The sequence below is a fragment of the Natator depressus genome, chromosome 12 (assembly GCF_965152275.1).
Source record: "Natator depressus isolate rNatDep1 chromosome 12, rNatDep2.hap1, whole genome shotgun sequence".
NCBI classification, from domain to species: domain Eukaryota; kingdom Metazoa; phylum Chordata; order Testudines; family Cheloniidae; genus Natator; species Natator depressus.
The window spans coordinates 10,286,808-10,307,803 of record NC_134245.1 but is presented as its reverse complement, the minus strand read 5'-3'; the positions used below and the strand labels follow the sequence as shown (position 1 = coordinate 10,307,803).

At 45.7% G+C, this 20,996-nt stretch overlaps 1 protein-coding gene across 1 annotated transcript in view; it reads left to right on the top strand.

The window, feature by feature from the left end:
- NECAB2 (N-terminal EF-hand calcium binding protein 2) overlaps nt 1-20,996 on the top strand; it is a 371,797-nt gene that overhangs the window by 4,698 nt on the left and 346,103 nt on the right. Inside the window, exon 2 of the mRNA XM_074968571.1 lies at nt 1,473-1,549. Coding sequence (XP_074824672.1) covers nt 1,490-1,549 — 60 coding nt within the window. The 5' untranslated portion in view covers nt 1,473-1,489. The remainder of the gene's footprint in view (nt 1-1,472; nt 1,550-20,996) is intronic.

Below are 20,996 nucleotides of genomic sequence, written 5' to 3'. Positions count from 1 at the left end.
AATGAAGTTAGATTTATTCAAAGTTAAGTGCCCCCACCCTTCCCCCTGAACACGTGATTGTCAAGGTAACCTACAAAAGGGGGCACTAGGCTTTTTTTGCTGTTTTGATGCAGCAGAGGTCCAAGGGGCATGGTAGGTGTTTGTCTGCTGTTATCTCAGAAATTTAGCTTTTGTCAACCTGGGAAGATTCTGGTCTGGCCTATGCTAGCAATTTTCTGAAACACTGACCACTGTCATAGCTTCCCTGGTGACAGCACTAGTGGAGATTCCACGCTAGTGTATTAAGTGTCATCAAACCCTGCTCTGATCTCAAGTAGCATCTTTGGTGCACAAGCACTGGGCTCCCCCTTTGGTACTGGCTGCCCCGGCAGAGCTCTCTGAACCATAGGCCTCTTGCGCACACTCTGGTCCCTTCCGTAAGCATGCCGTATCCTTGCCCACTCCCCACTGCTCACCCCCTTTTCCTGGGGAGCCACTGTGCAGGGGGCTGGGGATGAGTAGGGAAGTGAAGTGGTCACAAAACACTGGCTTTTAGTGTCTGTTTTGCTAAATTCAGATGCCTTAAATTGTGCACATAAAATGCATCTAAAGCAAACAGTTGTGACTCAACCTGGAAAACTATTAGTTTTGCCCCTTTCTAGTGTAACTTTAGCACCCTCGTGGCCAAGATGGAGTCTGCTCTGCAGGCAGCTCTGGCCAAGAGATGGTGTGCACAGGAATGCAGCAGGAAAAATTCCCTCCACCCCAGGGGCACCTGTTCCAAATCCCCCAGAGTGAACCAACACACCCACAGAAAAAGTACAATGGGTATAACGAAGGGCGATATTTATTTACAGAGGGATGAGAGGAGAAAAATATCAAGGGGAGGTATAGGGGGAGCAGTAGAACAGGGTTGCATCCAAGCCAAGGCCCCACAGGCCCAGTGGTAGCACAGCCTGAAAGGGCAGACACTGAGCAATGGGGCTGCACACAGAGCAAAGTTCCAGTTCAGTGGTGAGTCTTGGATGCCCCTGGTTGTCTTCAGTGCCAGTGAACTTCCCCCAACAAACCCCTCCAGTGCCCTCTTCTGCCGCTCTCTGCAAAGCCACACAGAGCAGCCACCTCCCCACTTAACTAGCTAGCTGCCTCCCTCCTTATTCCCAGTGCAGAGTCACAAGCCCCAGTACTCACAGCCCTGGGCAGCAGGGATACTGCATCCAGCTCCGGCCTGTCCTCCTCAGCGATTCCTCCCTGGCACAGTGCTCCTCCTGGCCTGGGGTGTCCCTGATCGGCCACCCTGTCCTTCCCAGGCTTCAGGTGGGTTCTCTCTCTGTCAGGTTTGGTTCAGGGCCTCCCGCCTGCAGAGCCACACCCTGCAACTTCCCCTCCTTTCTCTCCCTGCTCCCCCTCCCCCTCCCCACTAGGAAAAAGATTTAAAGGGGCCATGCTCGCTAAACCCCAAGGGGTTACAATCTTCTTTCTTCCTTCCATAGGTCTTTCCCTAAACCACATGGATGTTGTAGAGCCCCCTGGAAGCACTGGTCTCTCTGTTTTCCATTTCCTGACACAGGTAAGCCTTAAGACTAGCATCCAGCTAGCGGTCTTATCAGTGTAGCTTAAAATGTATGGTCTGTGACAAATGACCAAAATCTGCAACACCTGGAATTTTGCTGTGTATCCTCTATAAGCTGACAATTCCCCCACCCCCACCCATAAAACATATTACAAAGGTTTGGTGTGTGATTTAAATCAAACCTCTTGTATAAGGAACACCAGAGGAAATGTATCTTTTATGTGCAGCTATAGGGACAATGCCTCAGTCCTGTGAGCAGGGACAGAACCCTGGACCTTCAGCTCATGAGGTAGAAGTCTGTTGGGTGTGAAGGAGCAGCTCCTTACCTAGGTGAACAGCATGGGGGACAAATCTCCCAGTGGGTTACACAGCTATCTTCTAGGTAGCAGGAGAATGTTGGGGACCAGGATTGCTGGGTTCTCTTCCTGGCTCTGGAGGGAAGTTTGGTTTAGCAGTTAGACAGGATAACCAACTACATATATTAGGCAGGGGAAGAGCCTTTTTAGTCTGCCATGTTGGAGATTTGGATTCTGTTCCCAGGTGTGCCAGAAGTGACCTTATGCAGCTTCTCAGTCAGCTTATTTGTGAAATGGGATGACGACTTGTCTGTCTGCTTTCTAAGGGTGGAGGACATGTGGCTTTGCTCTTGAACAAGGGCTCTGACATGCCCAGAGATGTGAAGAGACTTGCACTCCTATCCTGGATCTCAGCCCCATGCACCTTTCCCTAGGCCATAGGGCATTTTATGGGGGAGGGAGGGGGAGTATCTCTCTCAAGAGAGACATCAATGAAAACTGGCTTAAGGGGAAAAAGTACAATTCTCTTATTGCCATAGTGCAGGTAGGAGTGACTTTGCCTCCTCAGACTTGTCTGTTATAGATCTGTTAAATCTTAATTCCAAGAGAAACCATACATCGAGTTAGTATAGCAAGTATGCTATGCCCCTTCATGCCAACTCCATACACTTCAATGTATGCTCCCCTGTCCTGCCACATGGAGGGCAAGTTACACTGAGGGGACTGAGCACTTTAAGGTAAGAGCCACTTACTGAGTTCTGTCCCTATTTCCTTCCCTTCCGCTTCAACATACTGCTAATGGATCTTGCTACATGATGGTATTTGCCAGGCTTCAAAATACTTTATGGTGGGAGATGTGGAAGGACAAGTTTACACTCCTGTCGTCTTGAGTGGCATTGACTCAAGGGGGTACTTTTTTGCAAGTGAGGTATAGAACAGAGGTCTGCCAATTGAACCTGGTGTCTCTCTGAGTTTTGGCATGAACTCATCTATTACTCGTTCTTTTATGTATGATCCTGGTCACCTACATGCTGCTTTCCACAAAGCAGCATCTCTTCAGCATTCCAAGGTTTTGTGTATACCTAAAAGTTGGGTCAACATAGGCCAGGGAGTGTGTTTTCACACCCTGACATAGCTGATTCAGCTATGCTGATGGAAGAGTGCTTCTGTTGATGTAGCTAAGGGTATGTGTACACTATAGAGACCATCCTTGCATAGCTATGCCGCATAATTCTGGAGTGTAGGTGCAGCCTACACTGATGGAGAGGGGTTTCCTGTCTGTGTGTGTGGGAACAATACCTCCCCAGTCAAAGATGTCTACATTGCTAGAAGCACGTTTCCCTCTTTTTCTTTCTTTTTTTTTTTCCTCTTCTTGCCCCGACCAATGTAACTATGTCAATCTAACTTTTAAGTGTAGACCAAGCTTTACTACTTTTGAGGTTGTGGTGTTCCTACAACAATGGAAACCCCCCCCCCTTCTTTCAGCATAGGCTGTGTCTACGCTAAGGGGGTTATGCTGGGCTAGCTATGCTGGTATAATCTCTGTACTGTAGAGGCTGCCTTAGATGTTCCTGAAATGTCACCTAGCCACGACTGAGTGGCTTTTTTCCCCCTTGGTTGTGATTTCATGGAGGGTGGGCTGAGATATGGCTAACTATTGCTGTACCACCTGGGCAGAGTTACACATGCATGGCATTTTATAAATTAAGGTTTCTGCCCCAAGGAGGTTAAATAAGCCTGTGCCCCTATAAATAGAAACACTCCATAAATAGAGTGCATAATTTTGACACCCATGTTTCTTACAAATTTGAGAATGTATCCAATGAAAAATCCAAATCTCATCTCTTGGCAAAGTGGTCTAAGTCTCTGACCATGTCACATCCAGAACACATTTGGCTCATCAGACATGCAGATTAAAATAATTTAGAGCCTACTTGTTCCCAGGCTCCTTTTCCTGTTAGATTGTCTTTGCCTCTTTAGCACAACCTTTTGTTGGCAAAGGCATGTGGGTTGTCAAGAAATTAAAGCCCTAATCCTGCAGCCTTTCATGTGAGCATGAAACACCATGGGGAGAAGGACTATGGAAATACCCAGACATTAAGGGGATTACTGGTTTGATTAAGCGATGCAAGATTGGCCCTAAATTCATAGACAAACTGACCTTATGCTGCAGCTTGCTCCTTTCCATTGGATACAGTTAAACAAGGTGAGAAGCCACTGAAATCACTATCCAGATCATCTTTTTGTTTTGTTTGTGCAGCACCTAGCACAATAGAGTCCTGGTCTCCAACTAGGGCTCCCATGTGCTACAGTATATGAATAATACCACCCTAGGTCAAAGAATTAATGCCAAAACATTTTTCATATGTAAAACTATTTCTCAGTGTTTTTAGGAAGTAGTTTCCCCCTACCTAGGAGTGGGAGATGAAGTGCCTTTGCAAAACTACATTATACATCTTATTTTCAAATGATATGAAGTTGTCTTGAGATTGAAGTTTGGTAACAATTAAGAACACAATTGGATGTTGGTAAGGATGGGAGAGAAGACAAAGGGAAGGGGATATTTCCTTATGGAGAACATTATTTTTCCAAGGAAGGCAGATAAAGTGTATTGGTGTATGTGGGTTTTTATTGTTCATAGTGTTAGTGGTCCTCCTATTTCACAAGCACATTGCAGCTTCCAAAGACTGACTCAGTGAACAGGGAGTGTCCCAGCAAAATGTGGATTGTAAAACTGAAGTCAATCCTTTATTCTCACTTCTACCAAATAATGGATGTTCTGAGGCCCTAAATGAAGAGGCTTCTAACTTTTTTTTAATTGCCTTTCAAAACTTCTGTGCTTCATGCTAATTGTGTTCATGTCAGGCTATTTGTTGAGCTTTCACATGGCTGAAGTTAACATAATGCCCAAATTTAAATCCATGAATGGACTGTTTGCCCTACATTGTTTTCCCCTCCTGGAGTGCAGCTATCCCTTCTGTGTGCAAGCTAGACTGCATGTTCTCTATTTACTGGCTCTCAAGGGAATGTGGTTTGTTTGGTATGTTAACCTCACACCAGGTCTTAATTCTACAAATTCGAGGGTTGTCTAAATAGATGTATGGAGGAGAACTGAAAAGGCTCCGTTCCCCAGGATGTTCTGATCACTTATCCCTCTCTCAGCTGTAGCCTAGGGGACTTGGGCTTCTAGCCTTCAAACTTTGCTTACCACAATCCCTGGCTCTTGAATGAATACTACTAGTTCCCATTAAATAATCCACGCACACAGATAGCTGGGCTGTGATGAGAACCTGGCTATCTGGATCACTCGCTATAATCCCCACTCTGTGCTTTCCCTTTTTATGAGAGCTTTTAACCCCCTCCCCAGGAATTCTACTGACTATAAAAGACCTTTGCTGTTTTGCCTTATAGGAAACTGGACTGCGAGCCAAGCTAGCTCATTAAGCATTAAAGTGGGAGTAAGCAGGCACAGGCTTATCTGGGAGATGAGTTTTATGTTTGCATTAATTATGGCCTGTATTGGCTTTAACAAACAGCCGGTCTAAGAACAGGACCTCCTGTCAATCTGCTGGATAATGGGTGGAGGAAGCCAAAGGATCAGAACTTTCTTCTGGGGGGAGAAGTGTGTGTCAGATTGTTTGTGCAAATCAAGTTTTCCCAACTCTCCTTAAATTGTTGTTCCAGAGGGAACTGTTAGGGCTCTTATGAGGATAATACACTACTCAACCGTTCACCAATACTAATCCAGCCCAGACCTATGGCAGCTGAAAGCCATTTCTCCAAAAGCTGCCGGAGACTGGTTTCTAACACGTTCACATTTAAAAGTCACCAACACAGGTGCACCAGTAGGTACCCAGGACCAAGAACTGACTGGGCATGGAGTTAGCAGCTTGTGTCCTGAGTTGCTTCCTCCAGGTCAGACCTGAGGTGCAATGGCAGGGCTATAGAAGTGAGGTTATTAGTGGCAATCACTTGGCTGCTGCTGCTCCTGCTCTTTGCAGAGAGGAACCACTTGGTCCCTGTTAAATAGTTCTTGATTGAATACAAGATCAGGAAATAGTATTTATCTTGAAACTGATTTTAAAAACAAACTTGGTCAGACCTTATCAAAGGTTTTTTTGAGTCAAAATATCAGTCTCATTTTCAGAGCAGCCTTTCTTTGATGAAAGAGAAGCTTAATTTTACTCTGTCATGAAAGACATTCACTTATTCTGTTCTTAACAAACAGCTAGACACAAGGTGGAGGAGACGGGATAGAAAAGATGGTAAAAATATGGCTTTTGTTGATGTTTTGGGAACACCTGGACTGCAGACTAGTTCCAAGTGGATGCAATTTGACCATGACACCTGCTGCTTGGAGCCAGGTTAATTGTGTTCTGGTCAGGACCGTCCTCTGGTTGGACCCTTTCTCCATAGACCAAGCAGGTGTGGATGAATGCAGGATGATTTACTTCAGGATCTGATGGAAAAACCAGGAGAGTGAGCCAGCTGGCCTTCCTCTTAGGAAGAAAGTTCTTTAGATGAATTGCAGTGCTGGCAGATTGAGGGATGAGCTGGGGGGAAGAAAATGAGATGAAAAATGAACTGGGATGCAGGGTGGGACAGAAGGAAGAGAACTGAAGTGTGGGTTCTCCCCCCCCCCCCCAAGACCCCTGAAAAGTGGGTGATCTAGTTAATCCCTTTCATTTTGTCCACCAATTAAGTCTAATATTTGTCGCTCCAGTTTTGGTTTGTTAGCATCTGGTTCCACAGCTTCTGTTTTTTACCAAGCATGATTTCAACAGTCCTTGAATTATATCAACAAGTCATTTTTGTTTGGACTAATCCAGCTTCTTTGTCTGCTTGTCTTACACTTGTTTATAATTGGTTTTTCACAGTTAATTTCCAAGTAGCTAAAAATTATAGGTTATTGTAACCTCTTATGAACTTTCTCCCTTTTTACATTTGAGCTTACAGTAGGGGGTACATTTTGTAGGCCCAGCTGTCACAACCGTCTTTAGCTCTTAGCTCTAGTTTCGGTATCCTCAACTTTAGTTGTAACGTAAGCCTTTTCAATGCAGTAGGTGAATACAGCTCCCTGCACCAGTCCTGGAATCGCAGCACAACACTTGTAGTGGCCTGTTCTAGCTAGAGAAATTGAACTACATTAGCCAGCTTTCTGGCCAATATGCTATTTTATCCCTGTAGGGCAACTCTTGAGAACTTGCATGTAAAAATGTCATTTTAAAAAAAACCATCTCTTTTATGTATTTATCTGGCCCCTCCATCACCATAACAATTGAGTGCTCAGATTCTAATCTGTGCTCACCACACCCCTGGAGGGTAGGTAGAACAGACCCATTGTTGAACAGACTGAATGACTCACCCAAGGTCACAGGAAGTCTGGGTGGCAATAGATTATGACTTTTTTTTGAAAACAATATTATTTATTGTGGATGAGGTCCAATATGAGTCTCATGTGACTGCATCTTATCAAACTGCATATTTTAGGGTGTTCCCAAATTTAATCACTCAGGATGGTAATATTTACTGCAGGGGTGGGCAAACTTTTTGGCCCAAGGGCCACATCAGGGTTCCAAAACTATATAGAGGGGCCAGGTAGGGAAGGCTGTGCCTCCCCAAACAGCCTGGCCCCCATCCCCTATCTGCCCCCTGACTGCCCCCCTCAGAATTCCTGACCCATCCAACCCCCCACTTCTCCCTGTCCCCTGACTGCCCCAACCCCATCCACACCCCTGCCCCCAACAGGCCCCCTGGGACTCCCACACCTATTCTTCCCCCCCCCGCCCCCTTACCATGCCAGAGCCCACCGCGCTGCCCAGCAAGAGCGGCAGGCCGGAGTGCTGGTGGTGCGGCATGCTGAGGCCACAGGGGAGGGCTTACAGCAGGGGAGAGGCTGGGGGCTAGCCTCCCCGGCTGGGAGCTCAGGATGTGGCCCACAGGCTGTAGTTTGCCCACCTCTGCACAGAGAAGCCCCAAGATAAGGGGTGGCACAAGGCAGCGTAGCCCCGGCTCCCCAGCAGGACTTGCTCTCTCCTCCCCAGGTAGCGGCTGGGCCCTGGCAGCTCAGTATCCTGGGGCTGGGGCTTCCCCTTCCCGCTGTGGTCTGGGGCACAGCACCCTCACCCCATCTAAGTGGCACAGCTCCGAGAGCACAACTGCCCCGAGGGGGGGGGGAAGGGGCTGGAAGGCCACCTGTGGACATGTGCTGCCCCATGCATGTGCTTGCTTTGCTGGTACCTGGAGCCGGCCCTGCGTGGAACCTCCAAGCACAGATCACAAGCCCTTCTGAAAGAGGGAGGGGAGACTCCAGCTGGAGCAGCATGGCGAGTGTCCTACTAGTTCATCTATACCCTGAAATCTCATTGGTATCAAGGGGGGGGGGGTTGTAAATGGACCCCATACGGCTATTGATGAGCTGCCAAAATCTTAACAACCAGTTCCCTCCTCACCCCATGAGGGGGTTGTGGCCCACTCCTGCCCCATCCACCCCTGTCCCCTGAGTGCCCACAGAACCAGGAAGGAGGGTCTTGTGGGCCACTGTAGTGGGTGCCCACCCCACCCCTAAGAGCCAGAGGCAGCTCACCACTGCATATGGCTACTAAGTGAGTCAAAGCTTAAGGATTCTGCATGGTTTGAAGGCAGCTAGTGTGTGTTTGGTTGTTTTAAAAAAAAAAAAAAACACATTGTAAAGATGCTTGATAGGGTGTACAGGTCTTGGCATGTTCTGAAGGGGACCTTGAAGCACTCCCTGTCGACACCTAGTCCTCATGGTGTCCCTATGTGACACTTCCAAGCCAATGGCCTGGAGCTTCAGGAGTTCATTCCCAGATAGAGGTGTTACCTACTTAATTTTCTTTGTGCAGTTTTCCAAGCAATTAAGTCTAATATGGGGGGGAAAAAAGTCCAATCCCCACAAGATAGCGCTTACATTTCCCCGTTACCAGCTGGGATCTTACAAGGTGGGACAGCGCCAGTTTAGGCCTAACCTCTCTACAGGATCTGTTACTGACCAGGACACCCTGTTGTGCAGCCTACTAAGATGTGTGCAACAAGAGTGATGTAGTGGTGGGAGTCTGCTATAGACCACCGGACCAGGGGGATGAGGTGGATGAGGCTTTCTTCCGGCAACTCACAGAAGCTACTAGATCGCATGCCCTGATTCTCATGGGTGACTTTAATTTTCCTGATATCTGCTGGGAGAGCAATACAGCGGTGCATAGACAATCCAGGAAGTTTTTGGAAAGCGTAGGGGACAATTTCCTGGCGCAAGTGCTAGGGGAGCCAACTAGGGGGGGGCGCTTTTCTTGACCTGCTGCTCACAAACCGGGTAGAATTAGTGGGGGAAGCAAAAGTGGATGGGAATCTGGGAGGCAGTGACCATGAGTTGGTTGAGTTCAGGATCCTGACGCAGGGAAGAAAGGTAAGCAGCAGGATACGGACCCTGGACTTCAGGAAAGCAGACTTCGACTCCCTCAGGGAACAGATGGCCAGGATCCCCTGGGGGACTAACATGAAGGGGAAGGGAGTCCAGGAGAGCTGGCTGTATTTCAAGGAAGCCCTGTTGAGGTTACAGGGACAAACCATCCCGATGAGTCGAAAGAATAGTAAATATGGCAGGCGACCAGCTTGGCTTAATGGTGAAATCCTAGCGGATCTTAAACATAAAAAAGAAGCTTACAAGAAGTGGAAGGTTGGACATATGACCAGGGAAGAGTATAAAAATATTGCTCGGGCATGTAGGAAAGATATCAGGAGGGCCAAATAGCACCTGGAGCTGCAGCTAGCAAGAGATGTCAAGAGTAACAAGAAGGGTTTCTTCAGGTATGTTGGCAACAAGAAGAAAGCCAAGGAAAGTGTGGGCCCCTTACTGAATGAGGGAGGCAACCTAGTGACAGAGGATGTGGAAAAAGCTAATGTACTCAATGCTTTTTTTGCCTCTGTTTTCACTAACAAGGTCAGCTCCCAGACTGCTGTGCTGGGCATCACAGAATGGGGAAGAGATGGCCAGCACTCTGTGGAGATAGAGGTGGTTAGGGACTATTTAGAAAAGCTGGACGTGCACAAGTCCATGGGGCCGGACGAGTTGCATCCGAGAGTGCTGAAGGAATTGGCGGCTGTGATTGCAGAGCCCTTGGCCATTATCTTTGAAAACTCGTGGCGAACGGGGGAAGTCCCGGATGACTGGAAAAAGGCTAATGTAGTGCCAATCTTTAAAAAAGGGAAGAAGGAGGATCCTGGGAACTACAGGCCAGTCAGCCTCACCTCAGTCCCTGGAAAAATCATGGAGCAGGTCCTCAAAGAATCAATCCTGAAGCACTTACATGAGAGGAAAGTGATCAGGAACAGTCAGCATGGATTCACCAAGGGAAGGTCATGCCTGACTAATCTAATCGCCTTTTATGATGAGATTACTGGTTCTGTGGATGAAGGGAAAGCAGTGGATGTATTGTTTCTTGACTTGAGCAAAGCTTTTGACACGGTCTCCCACAGTATTCTTGTCAGCAAGTTAAAGAAGTATGGGCTGGATGAATGCACTATAAGGTGGGTAGAAAGCTGGCTAGATTGTCGGGCTCAACAGGTAGTGATCAATGGCTCCATGTCTAGTTGGCAGCCGGTGTCAAGTGGAGTGCCCCAGGGGTCGGTCCTGGGGCCGGTTTTGTTCAATATCTTCATAAATGATCTGGAGGATGGTGTGGATTGCACTCTCAGCAAATTTGCAGATGATACTAAACTGGGAGGAGTGGTAGATACGCTGGAGGGGAGGGATAGGATACAGAAGGACCTAGACAAATTGGAGGATTGGGCCAAAAGAAATCTGATGAGGTTCAATAAGGATAAGTGCAGGGTCCTGCACTTAGGATGGAAGAATCCAATGCACAGCTACAGACTAGGGACCGAATGGCTAGGCAGCAGTTCTGCGGAAAAGGACCTAGGGGTGACAGTGGACGAGAAGCTGGATATGAGTCAACAGTGTGCCCTTGTTGCCAAGAAGGCCAATGGCATTTTGGGATGTATAAGTAGGGGCATAGCGAGCAGATCGAGGGACGTGATCGTTCCCCTCTATTCGACACTGGTGAGGCCTCATCTGGAGTACTGTGTCCAGTTTTGGGCCCCACACTACAAGAAGGATGTGGATAAATTGGAGAGAGTCCAGCGAAGGGCAACAAAAATGATTAGGGGTCTCGAGCACATGACTTATGAAGAGAGGCTGAGGGAGCTGGGATTGTTTAGTCTGCAGAAGAGAAGAATGAGGGGGGATTTGATAGCTGCTTTCAACTACCTGAAAGGGGGTTCCAAAGAGGATGGCTCTAGACTGTTCTCAAGGGTAGCAGATGACAGAACGAGGAGTAATGGTCTCAAGTTGCAATGGGGGAGGTTTAGATTGGATATTAGGAAAAACTTTTTCACTAAGAGGGTGGTGAAACACTGGAATGCGTTACCTAGGGAGGTGGTAGAATCTCCTTCCTTAGAGGTTTTTAAGGTCAGGCTTGACAAAGCCCTGGCTGGGATGATTTAACTGGGAATTTGGTCCTGCTTCGAGCAGGGGGTTGGACTAGATGACCTTCTGGGGTCCCTTCCAACCCTGATAATCTATGATTCTATGTTGAGTCTGTTTGGGCTAAGCTACATGTTAGCTCCCAGCTGGTACTGTAGAAATGCAAGAGCTACCCTGTGCGGATGGCACTCTCTTTATATTTAAAAAAAAAAAAAAAAAAAGTTAATTCCTTGGAGAGGTACGTGGGGTGGGGGGGGGAATGAAATCCTGCACCCTGGCAATAAAACCCCAGAGAATTTGTCTCCAAACCTGAACCACTAGTGACCCCTCTTCTTTCTGCCCCGCTACAGGTAGCTAACTCCTGTCCTGTCAAGGTGTGACAGTTTGGGAAGCCATGTATTGGTACTTTGGCATTCTAGGCTTGCCTAGCCATTCTGTAAGCACATCCCCAAGGTATACAGTCAGTGAGATAATACCCTTCAAGCCAGAAACTGTTCCTCAAGTATGGGAACCTGAGGCATGGGAAGAATAAAGCTCAGATGTTTTCAAAAGTGATTTAGGCTTCTAAGTGCTTAACTCCCTTTTGAAAATGAGACTTAGGCTCCTAAATTAACTAGGCACGCCAATGCTGAGCACAGAATCGCCTGAATACCTTTCAAAATCTGAATCCAGAATCTCAAGACCCAGTTTTGGGCTTTCGCTTTTTTGTGTGAAATCGGGAGAGCATTTATAGGGTTTCATCAAAAACAGATCAAGGGATGCTTCCCTTAAGGATATCAAACATTTAGATAATTCCATTCTTTTGGACACCTGTGAAATTCACCCAGGCATGGAGAGCCCATGCAAGACCTGCACCACGTAAATCCTTCATTGCCCAGCTCGTAGAGGCCCATGTTTCAGAAGCACCGAGCACCTCCCTATGGAAAACAGGGCCGTTGAGGTCTCACATACAGCATCCCAGATCACGAGGCTTGAGATGTCTCATAGAGAACTGTGCACAGTTTACAACTGTTGGCTGTAGTTAACAGCCAAGATGACCAAGCTGGCTCTGATGTGAAAATCTTCATAAACTACATCAAATCTCCTAGCTCTAGAACAGCAGGCCTCTTGCTTTTAACTGCAGGCCCTTTGTGAGGGGGCATGTGATATGAATGAAAATTTTTTAAGGTGTCTTTCAGCCCCAAGACACCTTAAAACAGTCTTAAGTCTTAACTGTCAGGTAGTTTGGAAAATGGGGGTTCTGCAAGTAGTCATTTGCCTCTCGGTGTTCATCTGAATCTTCATTTAGGACACATACAACCGTGATCAGAGGCATAAACTGCATTCTTCTGTTTAACACTCCCAGAACTCGGAAACACAACTGAGGAGCGCACAGCTTGTACATCGATGTGGAACTGTCTACTGCACCTTAATACTCTAAATCCTTGTTATGATCATTTTTCTGAGATTCAAAATAATCCACGCAGGGGCTACGGAAGACCATCTAAGCCATATCAATGGCCTTGTTCTTGCCCCCTCCTGCATGGGAGGATTCCCTGGGCTAACTAATTAGCTTCATATGTTTACAACAATCAATTTTGTGTTGCACATTACTCTGGTTTATGGGAGCTGCACAATAGAAAAGCATGGATTAAGGAATTACCGTATTTAATTCATTATAAATTTTTACTGTCTCAGTCCTTATTTTGCTTTGACTGTTGTCTCCCACCTACCAGAGAGAATAAGAGCCCATATGCTCTTCCAAAGGACAATGTGGTAGCCACCTGCAGTTGGTATGTAGCTTCCCCCATAGACATGTTTTGTTATGTAATTATCTAGGTACAGCATGTTGAAACATTCTTTCAGTGAAATTACTAGTAATGCTTCAAGTACTGTCCAAGGGTGCAGGTCTTGCATCGCTTATCTGGGCTTGCACAGAAAGAGCCTCTCTGGGACATGTTTCTTTTGGAGGCAGTTTGGGATTCTGAAGGTCTGACTCAAACTCCCCTTAGGAGCAGGAAGTGAAGACCATATGTCATTTGAAATGTAATCTGCAGTGGGTGCAGTCAGACTTCTGTGATCTTGCCCTCCAGTAAGAAAGGTGTTGCTGTCTGAGCAAGTATCCCTGTTGGGAACCTTACTGGAAATGTAGACTACAGTAGGGGAGAGGTTAAAGTGTGTGTGACACCAGCAATGCCTCAGACTTAGCCTGTGGGAAGGGGAGAGAAGAGCCTGTACTGCAAAAATATCAAGATCTATAGCTGGTTATTAGTTACTGTGGCTAAACCTTTCCCTATACCAGCTGTAATGCAGGGCATACAACCACTGGGAACTGCTGGGAGAGGGGCTGGGCTAGCTTTTGTCCTTAGAGGCTGCAGTACAACTAGTGGGCAGTGGGGGGGGGTTTCTACCCTGCAGCCCAGAAAGCCAGAGGTGGGAATATACAGGCTTCAGTGGAGGTAGTCCCAGGCAGTATAAGGGCACCTGTAATCCTGTCCCCTTTTCTGGAGAAATGGGGCAGAGTTCTGAGCCTGAGAGTGGTGGGTGTCTGGTAGAAGAGGGGATGACTCTGAACCTGGATGATTGTTTGGGTGTATCCTGAGTCCAGAGATGTCTGAGTGAGTGGATCTGAGCTGTGGGAGAGGATGACTTATCAGCCCAGGCATCAGTGTGTGGGGGTTGTCTGAGCTGGTGGGGCTGAGCAGGGAGCTGAACGCTTGGATCAAGAGATGACTTTACCCTTTTATCTATCCGTAAGATAGCTTACCCTGAACCAGCAATGCAGGGGGAGCTTCTCCGTAGCTTTCTTAAACAGCACTTGCTGAGGCGTTCTCTCCAACAGCTGTTCCAGGAAAGAGATCCTCTGGGAATGCCCTGGAATCTCTAGGAAGTGGGTTTTAGCGCTCGAAAGCTTATGCCCAAATAAATTGAGTCTCCAAGGTGCCGCAAGGACTCCTTGTTTTTTCTTTAATTAAAGATTGTCATAAAACCTCAAGGAATACGTCCAACCAAAATTGGTAACCCTACTGTTGGTGCTGCTAGGTGGCATTGCAACAAATTGTCCTTACCTCATTAGAGATGAGCCCTTTTTCTGTACTGAAGACATGCCCCTCTGTTGAACCTTCACTTGTGTATGTATTTTTTTCTATTTCTGGTAACAGAAGGCAACACAGTGACTAGTCAAACCCACTCTGAAACAAAGACGTACTGTGCGGTAGTACAGTTCCCTCTTGTGACAACAGAATATACTGCCTGGAGAATATTTTTATAATCCTTTCCTTTTAAGGTCTCCAAACTGTCATGGAACAAATTCACTTTCTAAATGTTATACTTCCCTTACACTTTACAGGGCTCCATTTCCTGCATGGCAAGGGGCGCTGAATGAACTGCAGGTTGGGATGGGATGGGCAGGGACAACGAGAAGTGAGGGCAGAGGATGTGGAAAAGTAAAACGCAATAGGAGAGAGACAATGAGGGGAATTACTTCTACTCTTTCCCTCTAGTTATGCACCCAAGATAACGTGCAACCCTGCCAGAGACGCTGCTTGAAGAGGAACCAATGATTTGTCATTAAGGGGTGGCTGCTTCTGAATTTTAGGTAGCTGTGGAATTCAGATTTTTTTTTTCCCCAATCCCAGTTACCTTCCTTTTATCACTTTCCCTTGCAATCAAAGACACTTCCCCAATATTCCTTGGGTCAAGGCCATAGGAGCTTGATGAGGGGTAAAAGTAACTCTTCAGAATGTACTTGGATTAAGCTGCAGGGGGCCCCTCAGCCCTGTCCTAAATTCCAGCAGCGGTGCATTGTTTCAGACTTGGGATATTGTACAGGGACCTGAAAGGTCTCAGTACTATGTATCTGTGATTTAACCACCCACTAGCTACATTTAAAGATTATCCTTATTTCAAAGGGTTGATCAAGAATTCCTACTCTTTCAGTAGTACTGGTACACCATCCATCTGAGCAATTGGCTGTACTGCAGTCACAGAAAATCTTGCAAACATCCTAGTCAAAGGTAGCCCATATTCTCAGGAAGTCCCATGAAGCTTTCAGATGTCTTGGAGACCTATAGAAGAAGTTGTAATAGTTACTGTAGTGTTTTGACCCCAGGTATTCAAATCGCTTCATCCACCACTAAATGCAACCATCTTCATCTGAAATGGAACATGACTTAACAGCAATGCCACATCAAGTTAGGGACAGAAAGGAAAATTGATATTTCATCTAATTAGAATTTAGATATGCAGAAGTTGTCTCTAACCACCAACATCCCTGAGAGACTCAGTTCCTGCAGAGCTGTATGCCATGGAACATGGTCAGACTCCCAATAGAAACCTACCTGTGTTTTGGTAAATGTTTATTCAAATCTCTAACAGATTTGGCAAAACATTTTGCTCCAGTGAATTGGCACCAGCTCTACTGAAATAATCCTTTTATAAGTATTTACATGCCCTGGGCTGACATCAGATTCCTTGCTATGTGTTGAGTACCTTTATTAAAAGTAAAGGTGCAAAATTGCTCAGAGATTAGTCTCAATACTGAATCGCAATTAACAGATGTATCTTAAGAGCCACATTCTAAATTGGAGAGGTGATATTTCTGCTTGATTAAATCAGGCAACTGAGGTCAGTGCCCAGTTGAATAATATTTCATGCTGCTTGTTTTATAGTATTTCTCTCTGTACATAATTTCAAGTTAAATATTGGGGGGCGGAGGGATAGCTCAGTGGTTTGAGCATTGGCCTGCTAAACCCAGGGTTGTGAGGGGGCCATTTAGGGATCTGGGGCAAAAATTTAGGATTGGTCCTGCTTTGAGCAGGGGGTTGGACTAGATGACCTCCTGAGGTCCCTTCCAACCCTGATATTCTATGATACCTTGCTTTCAATTTATGACCTAGTTTCTGTTTTTAGTTTAACTTTCAGAAGCAAATTGAGATTACATAGTTCTGTTTACTTTTATAATGTGGGACTTTGTTTGGAAAGCTCACAGCAGGGTATTAGTAAAATGAGGCTTAGCACTGGAGGTTATCTGAAGGATCCAAATCTTCACACATTATTAGCATCTCCTGTAGTGTAGTGCATTGCTTAGCTCTTTCCTCCTCCTGAGAGCAAGCAGTAAGGATTCCCATGTTCCATTACAAGCTCTGCTATTAAATTGCCAAATCACTTTAGAAGGGGGCGGGGGGGAGCAGCTAGGTCTAAACTTTTAGAAGTGTCCACTCATTTTGGATGCCCAGCTTAATACACATACATGTTGGACACTCAAATTGAGGCACCATCAAATTTAGGAGAAGAATTGCAAAAATAGCTCTGGGATTTTAGGAGTACAAGTTCCACTGACTTTCAAAAGGTGCTTCCAAAAGTCGTTTCCTTATAGCTTAAGGTCTCCTTGCCTCACTGCACCCTTCTGAAACCTGAGTTGCTATCAGCTTGGAAGGGGCCTGTGAGGCTTATGTTGGTAAAGAAGCCGGAGAGCTTTGGAGGAAAGGGACTATGTAGTCTGAAATTAATTCTTTTCCCTTTACGCTGACAAACTCCACAGGGACAAATTACAAGACATTGCCTCTGTATTTCTGACCTTATCTTCTTGTGCTTCTTTTGAAAGTGGTGGTGGGGGGTTAATCAAGTAGCATCCATGTTCTACAACTTGGATAAAAATGGCTTCTGAAAGCAGATATAACCCTGCCTTCCATTTACATAGCTTTAAGTAGCATGACATTGTGAGCCTATGGAGAGCCTGTTCCCTCTTCAAACATTACCAATCAAAACACCCAATCCAGTGCGAAGCTTTTTCCCCAGAAACTAGGTTCTGGTCATGGAAGAAAGAGACAGGGGTCTGAGGAATATTTATTTTGTTCATTTCTCTCACTGATTTTGTTCAGAACAGTCTGTTTAGTAGCCTTCTTAGGATATCCGCATTGATTACTCCTCTATCCAAAGCTTATTCTTCACCACTGTCTTACTAATGTAAGAAACCACAGGAACAGATCTTTAAGTAAGAAGCTCTCTGAAGTGGTGATGTCATTCTAGACATAGGCCAAATGTAGAACTAGTTATGGCCCATTGAGCCAGTACCAGCCCATCACAGATCAGCTCGTTGGTTTTGCACAGTCTGAGCTTTTGTTTTTGAGTTGTTTATCCCCAGTCATGGCAGATGAAACCCTTCTGGATGAGAGACCCTAGAGTACCATCTTCCCCAGTGTACAGCCAAGGAGAAACAGTTTAATTTTGGAGGGCATGTGCACTTAATTTAGAATGTTACGTTAGATACACCAACCCCTCCCAGGGGTCAGTGAAGAGAGATTGGCCTTAACTCTAGTAGATGAGAAGTGACCACTTTTTCTTGAAATGGAGTATTGACGACAATGCCAAATGACAACCCAAGTGTTAAGTAGTTTTCCCTTTTTGCCGATTTAAGAAGAAATGTCCATATATTCTGGGCTTTGGGGCAATTGCCCCTTTTCCTCTCACCTGCCCAGTCTGGACTTGGTTCAAACCCCACCCCTGGACTTCAAAGATCTGGATAAAATAGAACCTGGAGCCAAAACCCCATGTGGAGATTTGTGGGGAAACCCAGATGTGAAGTTTTTCCAGCTCAAACCCTCCCCAGCTTGACATCTCAACAAGAAAGTAGCTGGGTCCCAGATCCAGTACCTGCTGGAAGAGCAGGCCTGGGGACATATCCTGCCACCCACCGTATGGCAGCAGAAGGCCCCACAGGCAGTAGAACCCATGTGGTTCTGCTGTACAAGGCAGTGGTGGGCAGTATTTTGGGGAGACAGAGTTGTGGTTATGCACCCACTGAGGGCTGGGCTTCCATGCCAGTCCCTGAACAGCAAGGTTTGGGGGACTAAAGTGGTCTAAAGGAGGAGCAAGACAGGGGGATTTGTTGGCATGCAGCTCCACCCAGTCATTTACTGTGCAAACTATTGGGTAGGTAAAGGATTCCTTCCATACTCCACACCCCTTCACTCCTACTCTCATCCAGCCTAGCCCCAGGAGAGTGGACCTCTCTGAGAGTAGGGTCCATGCATGGAGGCTGCCTGTTTGAAATAGCAAGGTCACCTAATATACCCTGAACACAGTAGTGTGTGGTGGTCCTGTACTCAAGTGTCCATGCATGTGGTGGCTTTTCAAGTAAGAAATTGTTTGTTGGTTGCAGGTACCGGGACAACAGGAGAGGCTGCAGTGTCAGCAACTTTCTAGAGCTGTCATACCTGGCTCCCATTGTTTTCTTTATTCAAAGCATTTCTATTTTTATTTGGAGGAGGAGATGAAACAAATGACAGAATATTGTGCAGAACAGACACTGTAAGCATCAGTTTTCCTGCTGTTCGGATGAGGAAGGTAGGAGACTTCAGGTTGAAATGCTGGATGTGTGGAATGATAAATATTTTAACGTCAGTATTTGTATGTGAATGTGGCTTCAGCTGAGGATGTGAAACAACTGATGTGCTCCAGGTACAAATTTGTGCTACAGGGAGAAAATTGCTCCTCCACTGCAGTTTGTGTAACTGGATTTGTTTCCCACTGCAAGTCTGATCCGTATTTTTATTTTAAGCCAGAGAGAGGTTTTGAAACAGAACCTGCTTGACTTATAATTTTAGAAGTGAAATCGCTGCGATGCCCATACAAATGATGGGGGAGTGAACTGGAGTTAAGTGATGAGAGACTTGGCAAGAATGCTACACTTGCGTGCAGTGAAGTCTGAAGCCATTCCGTAGTCGGTAATACATAGGGTGTACTCGGTGACTGTGTGAAGCAGCGGCCGTCGTTGTGGAAGGACGTCGGTGTGACTGAAGAGACCCTCCATTTTGGAAAGTGGAGTTAGGATGCAGGGGCAGAATATACTATTAGGATGCAGTTTACAGCTGGGTGTTATGTAGCAGATCTAGTATGTTAAACAAAAATTAAATCTCTCCAGGCCTTAGCACCACTATGATGACTGGGTGGCACTGGAGTGCCTGAGAGGAGTCATCCTTCAAAACTGTCCTACTTTGGGACAAAGTAGTTTGCTAATCTGCCAATCAAGAAAAGGAAATAGTACCATGTGACCATGGTGACCAATCCCCCCACAAATATATCTGACATTGGCTAGCCTGAAAATAGGGTGAAAAAACACTCTGAACAAGACACCTTAAAAGTCACAAAAGTATTACCCTGCCATAGAGTCTAACTCTGATCTCTTCAGTCTTGCTACTGCAGTAGCACTTAAGGACCCTGAACCAGGATCAGGACCCTATTGGACTTAGCATTACACAACCAACATAAATAGTCCCTGGACATGACTGCTTAATTGAGCATTTAGACAATATGCATCAAGGGACTATACAAAAAGGTTAGGCAGAGCTGAGGGGACAGGTAAGAACATAAGAATGCCCATAGTGGGTCAGATCAATGGTCCGTCTAGCCCAGTATCCAGTCTTCTGACAGTTGCCAATGCTTCAGAGAGAATGAACAGGACAATTATTGAGTGATCCATCCCCTGTTATCCAGTCCCAGCTTCTGGCAGTCAGAGGCTTAGGGACACCCACACCATGGGGTTGTGTCCCTGACCATCTTGGATAATAGCATTGATGGCCTATCCTCCATAAATTTATCTAATTCTTTTTTAAACCCAGTTATACTTCTGGCCTTCACAATATCCCCTGGCAGTGAGTTCCACAAGTTGACGCTGCGTTGTGTGAAGTATTTCCTTTTGTTTGTTTTAAAACTGCTGCCTATTAATTTCATTGACTGACCCCTGGTTTGTGTGTTATGTGAAGGGGTAAATAACACTTCTATAAAATCATGACTGGTGTGGAGAAAGGGAATAGAGATGTCTATCATATCCTCCCTTAGAAAAGAGATGACTAAGATGAACAGTCCCAGTCTCCTTCTGATCTCCTCCGGATGCTGTTCCATACCCCAATCGTTTTTGTTGCCCTTCTCTGTACTTTTTTCTAATGCATCTTTTTTGAGATGAGGTGAGCAGAATTGCACACAGTATTCAAGGTGTGAGATTTAGATTTTTGCTGTAGGATGGATTTACAGCTGCTTATCTAGAGTTAAGCTTGATCACCTACTTGATTGCTTTGAAGTCATTCATATCGTACAGCTGAAAGCTTCCTTAGGTTAGTTGTTAATATCTCAAATATTTTTCAGTATTTTTATTTTAAGCCTTGCCCATCAGGATTTTATAACAAATGCACTATTCACTAGGCCTCCTGGAAAGTGCAAGAGGATTTTGTGTAGACAGGAATGAACTGAATACTGATTTGAAACTCCAAAACTCAAGTAAATTTTCATCATTAAATTAATATGGTGTGATGCACTACCATAAAATCCATCAATGTCACTTTGACTATTTTTTTTAGGGAGGAGAGGGGTAGACAAGGACCTAGTCTGAGGGCTTAATTACTATGAATTGAAGCAGTGCTTCTTGAGTTATTGGCAATACTGATGGCTTTGGTAAAGCTATTCCCTGGTCCCATCAGAGTATTACCGGAGAGTTTCTAGAACCTTCTATTTCCAGTCATTTGACTTAGCTCCATATTATGCTCCAGTATTTAACAGTGATCTGAAAGTAGGAGAATAGTGAGGTAGCAAAGTTTACAGCTGCAGCAGTATTTAGGTTAGTCAAGACTAGAAGATTCGTGAACCTTAGAGAGACCTAAGCAAGCTATGCCAA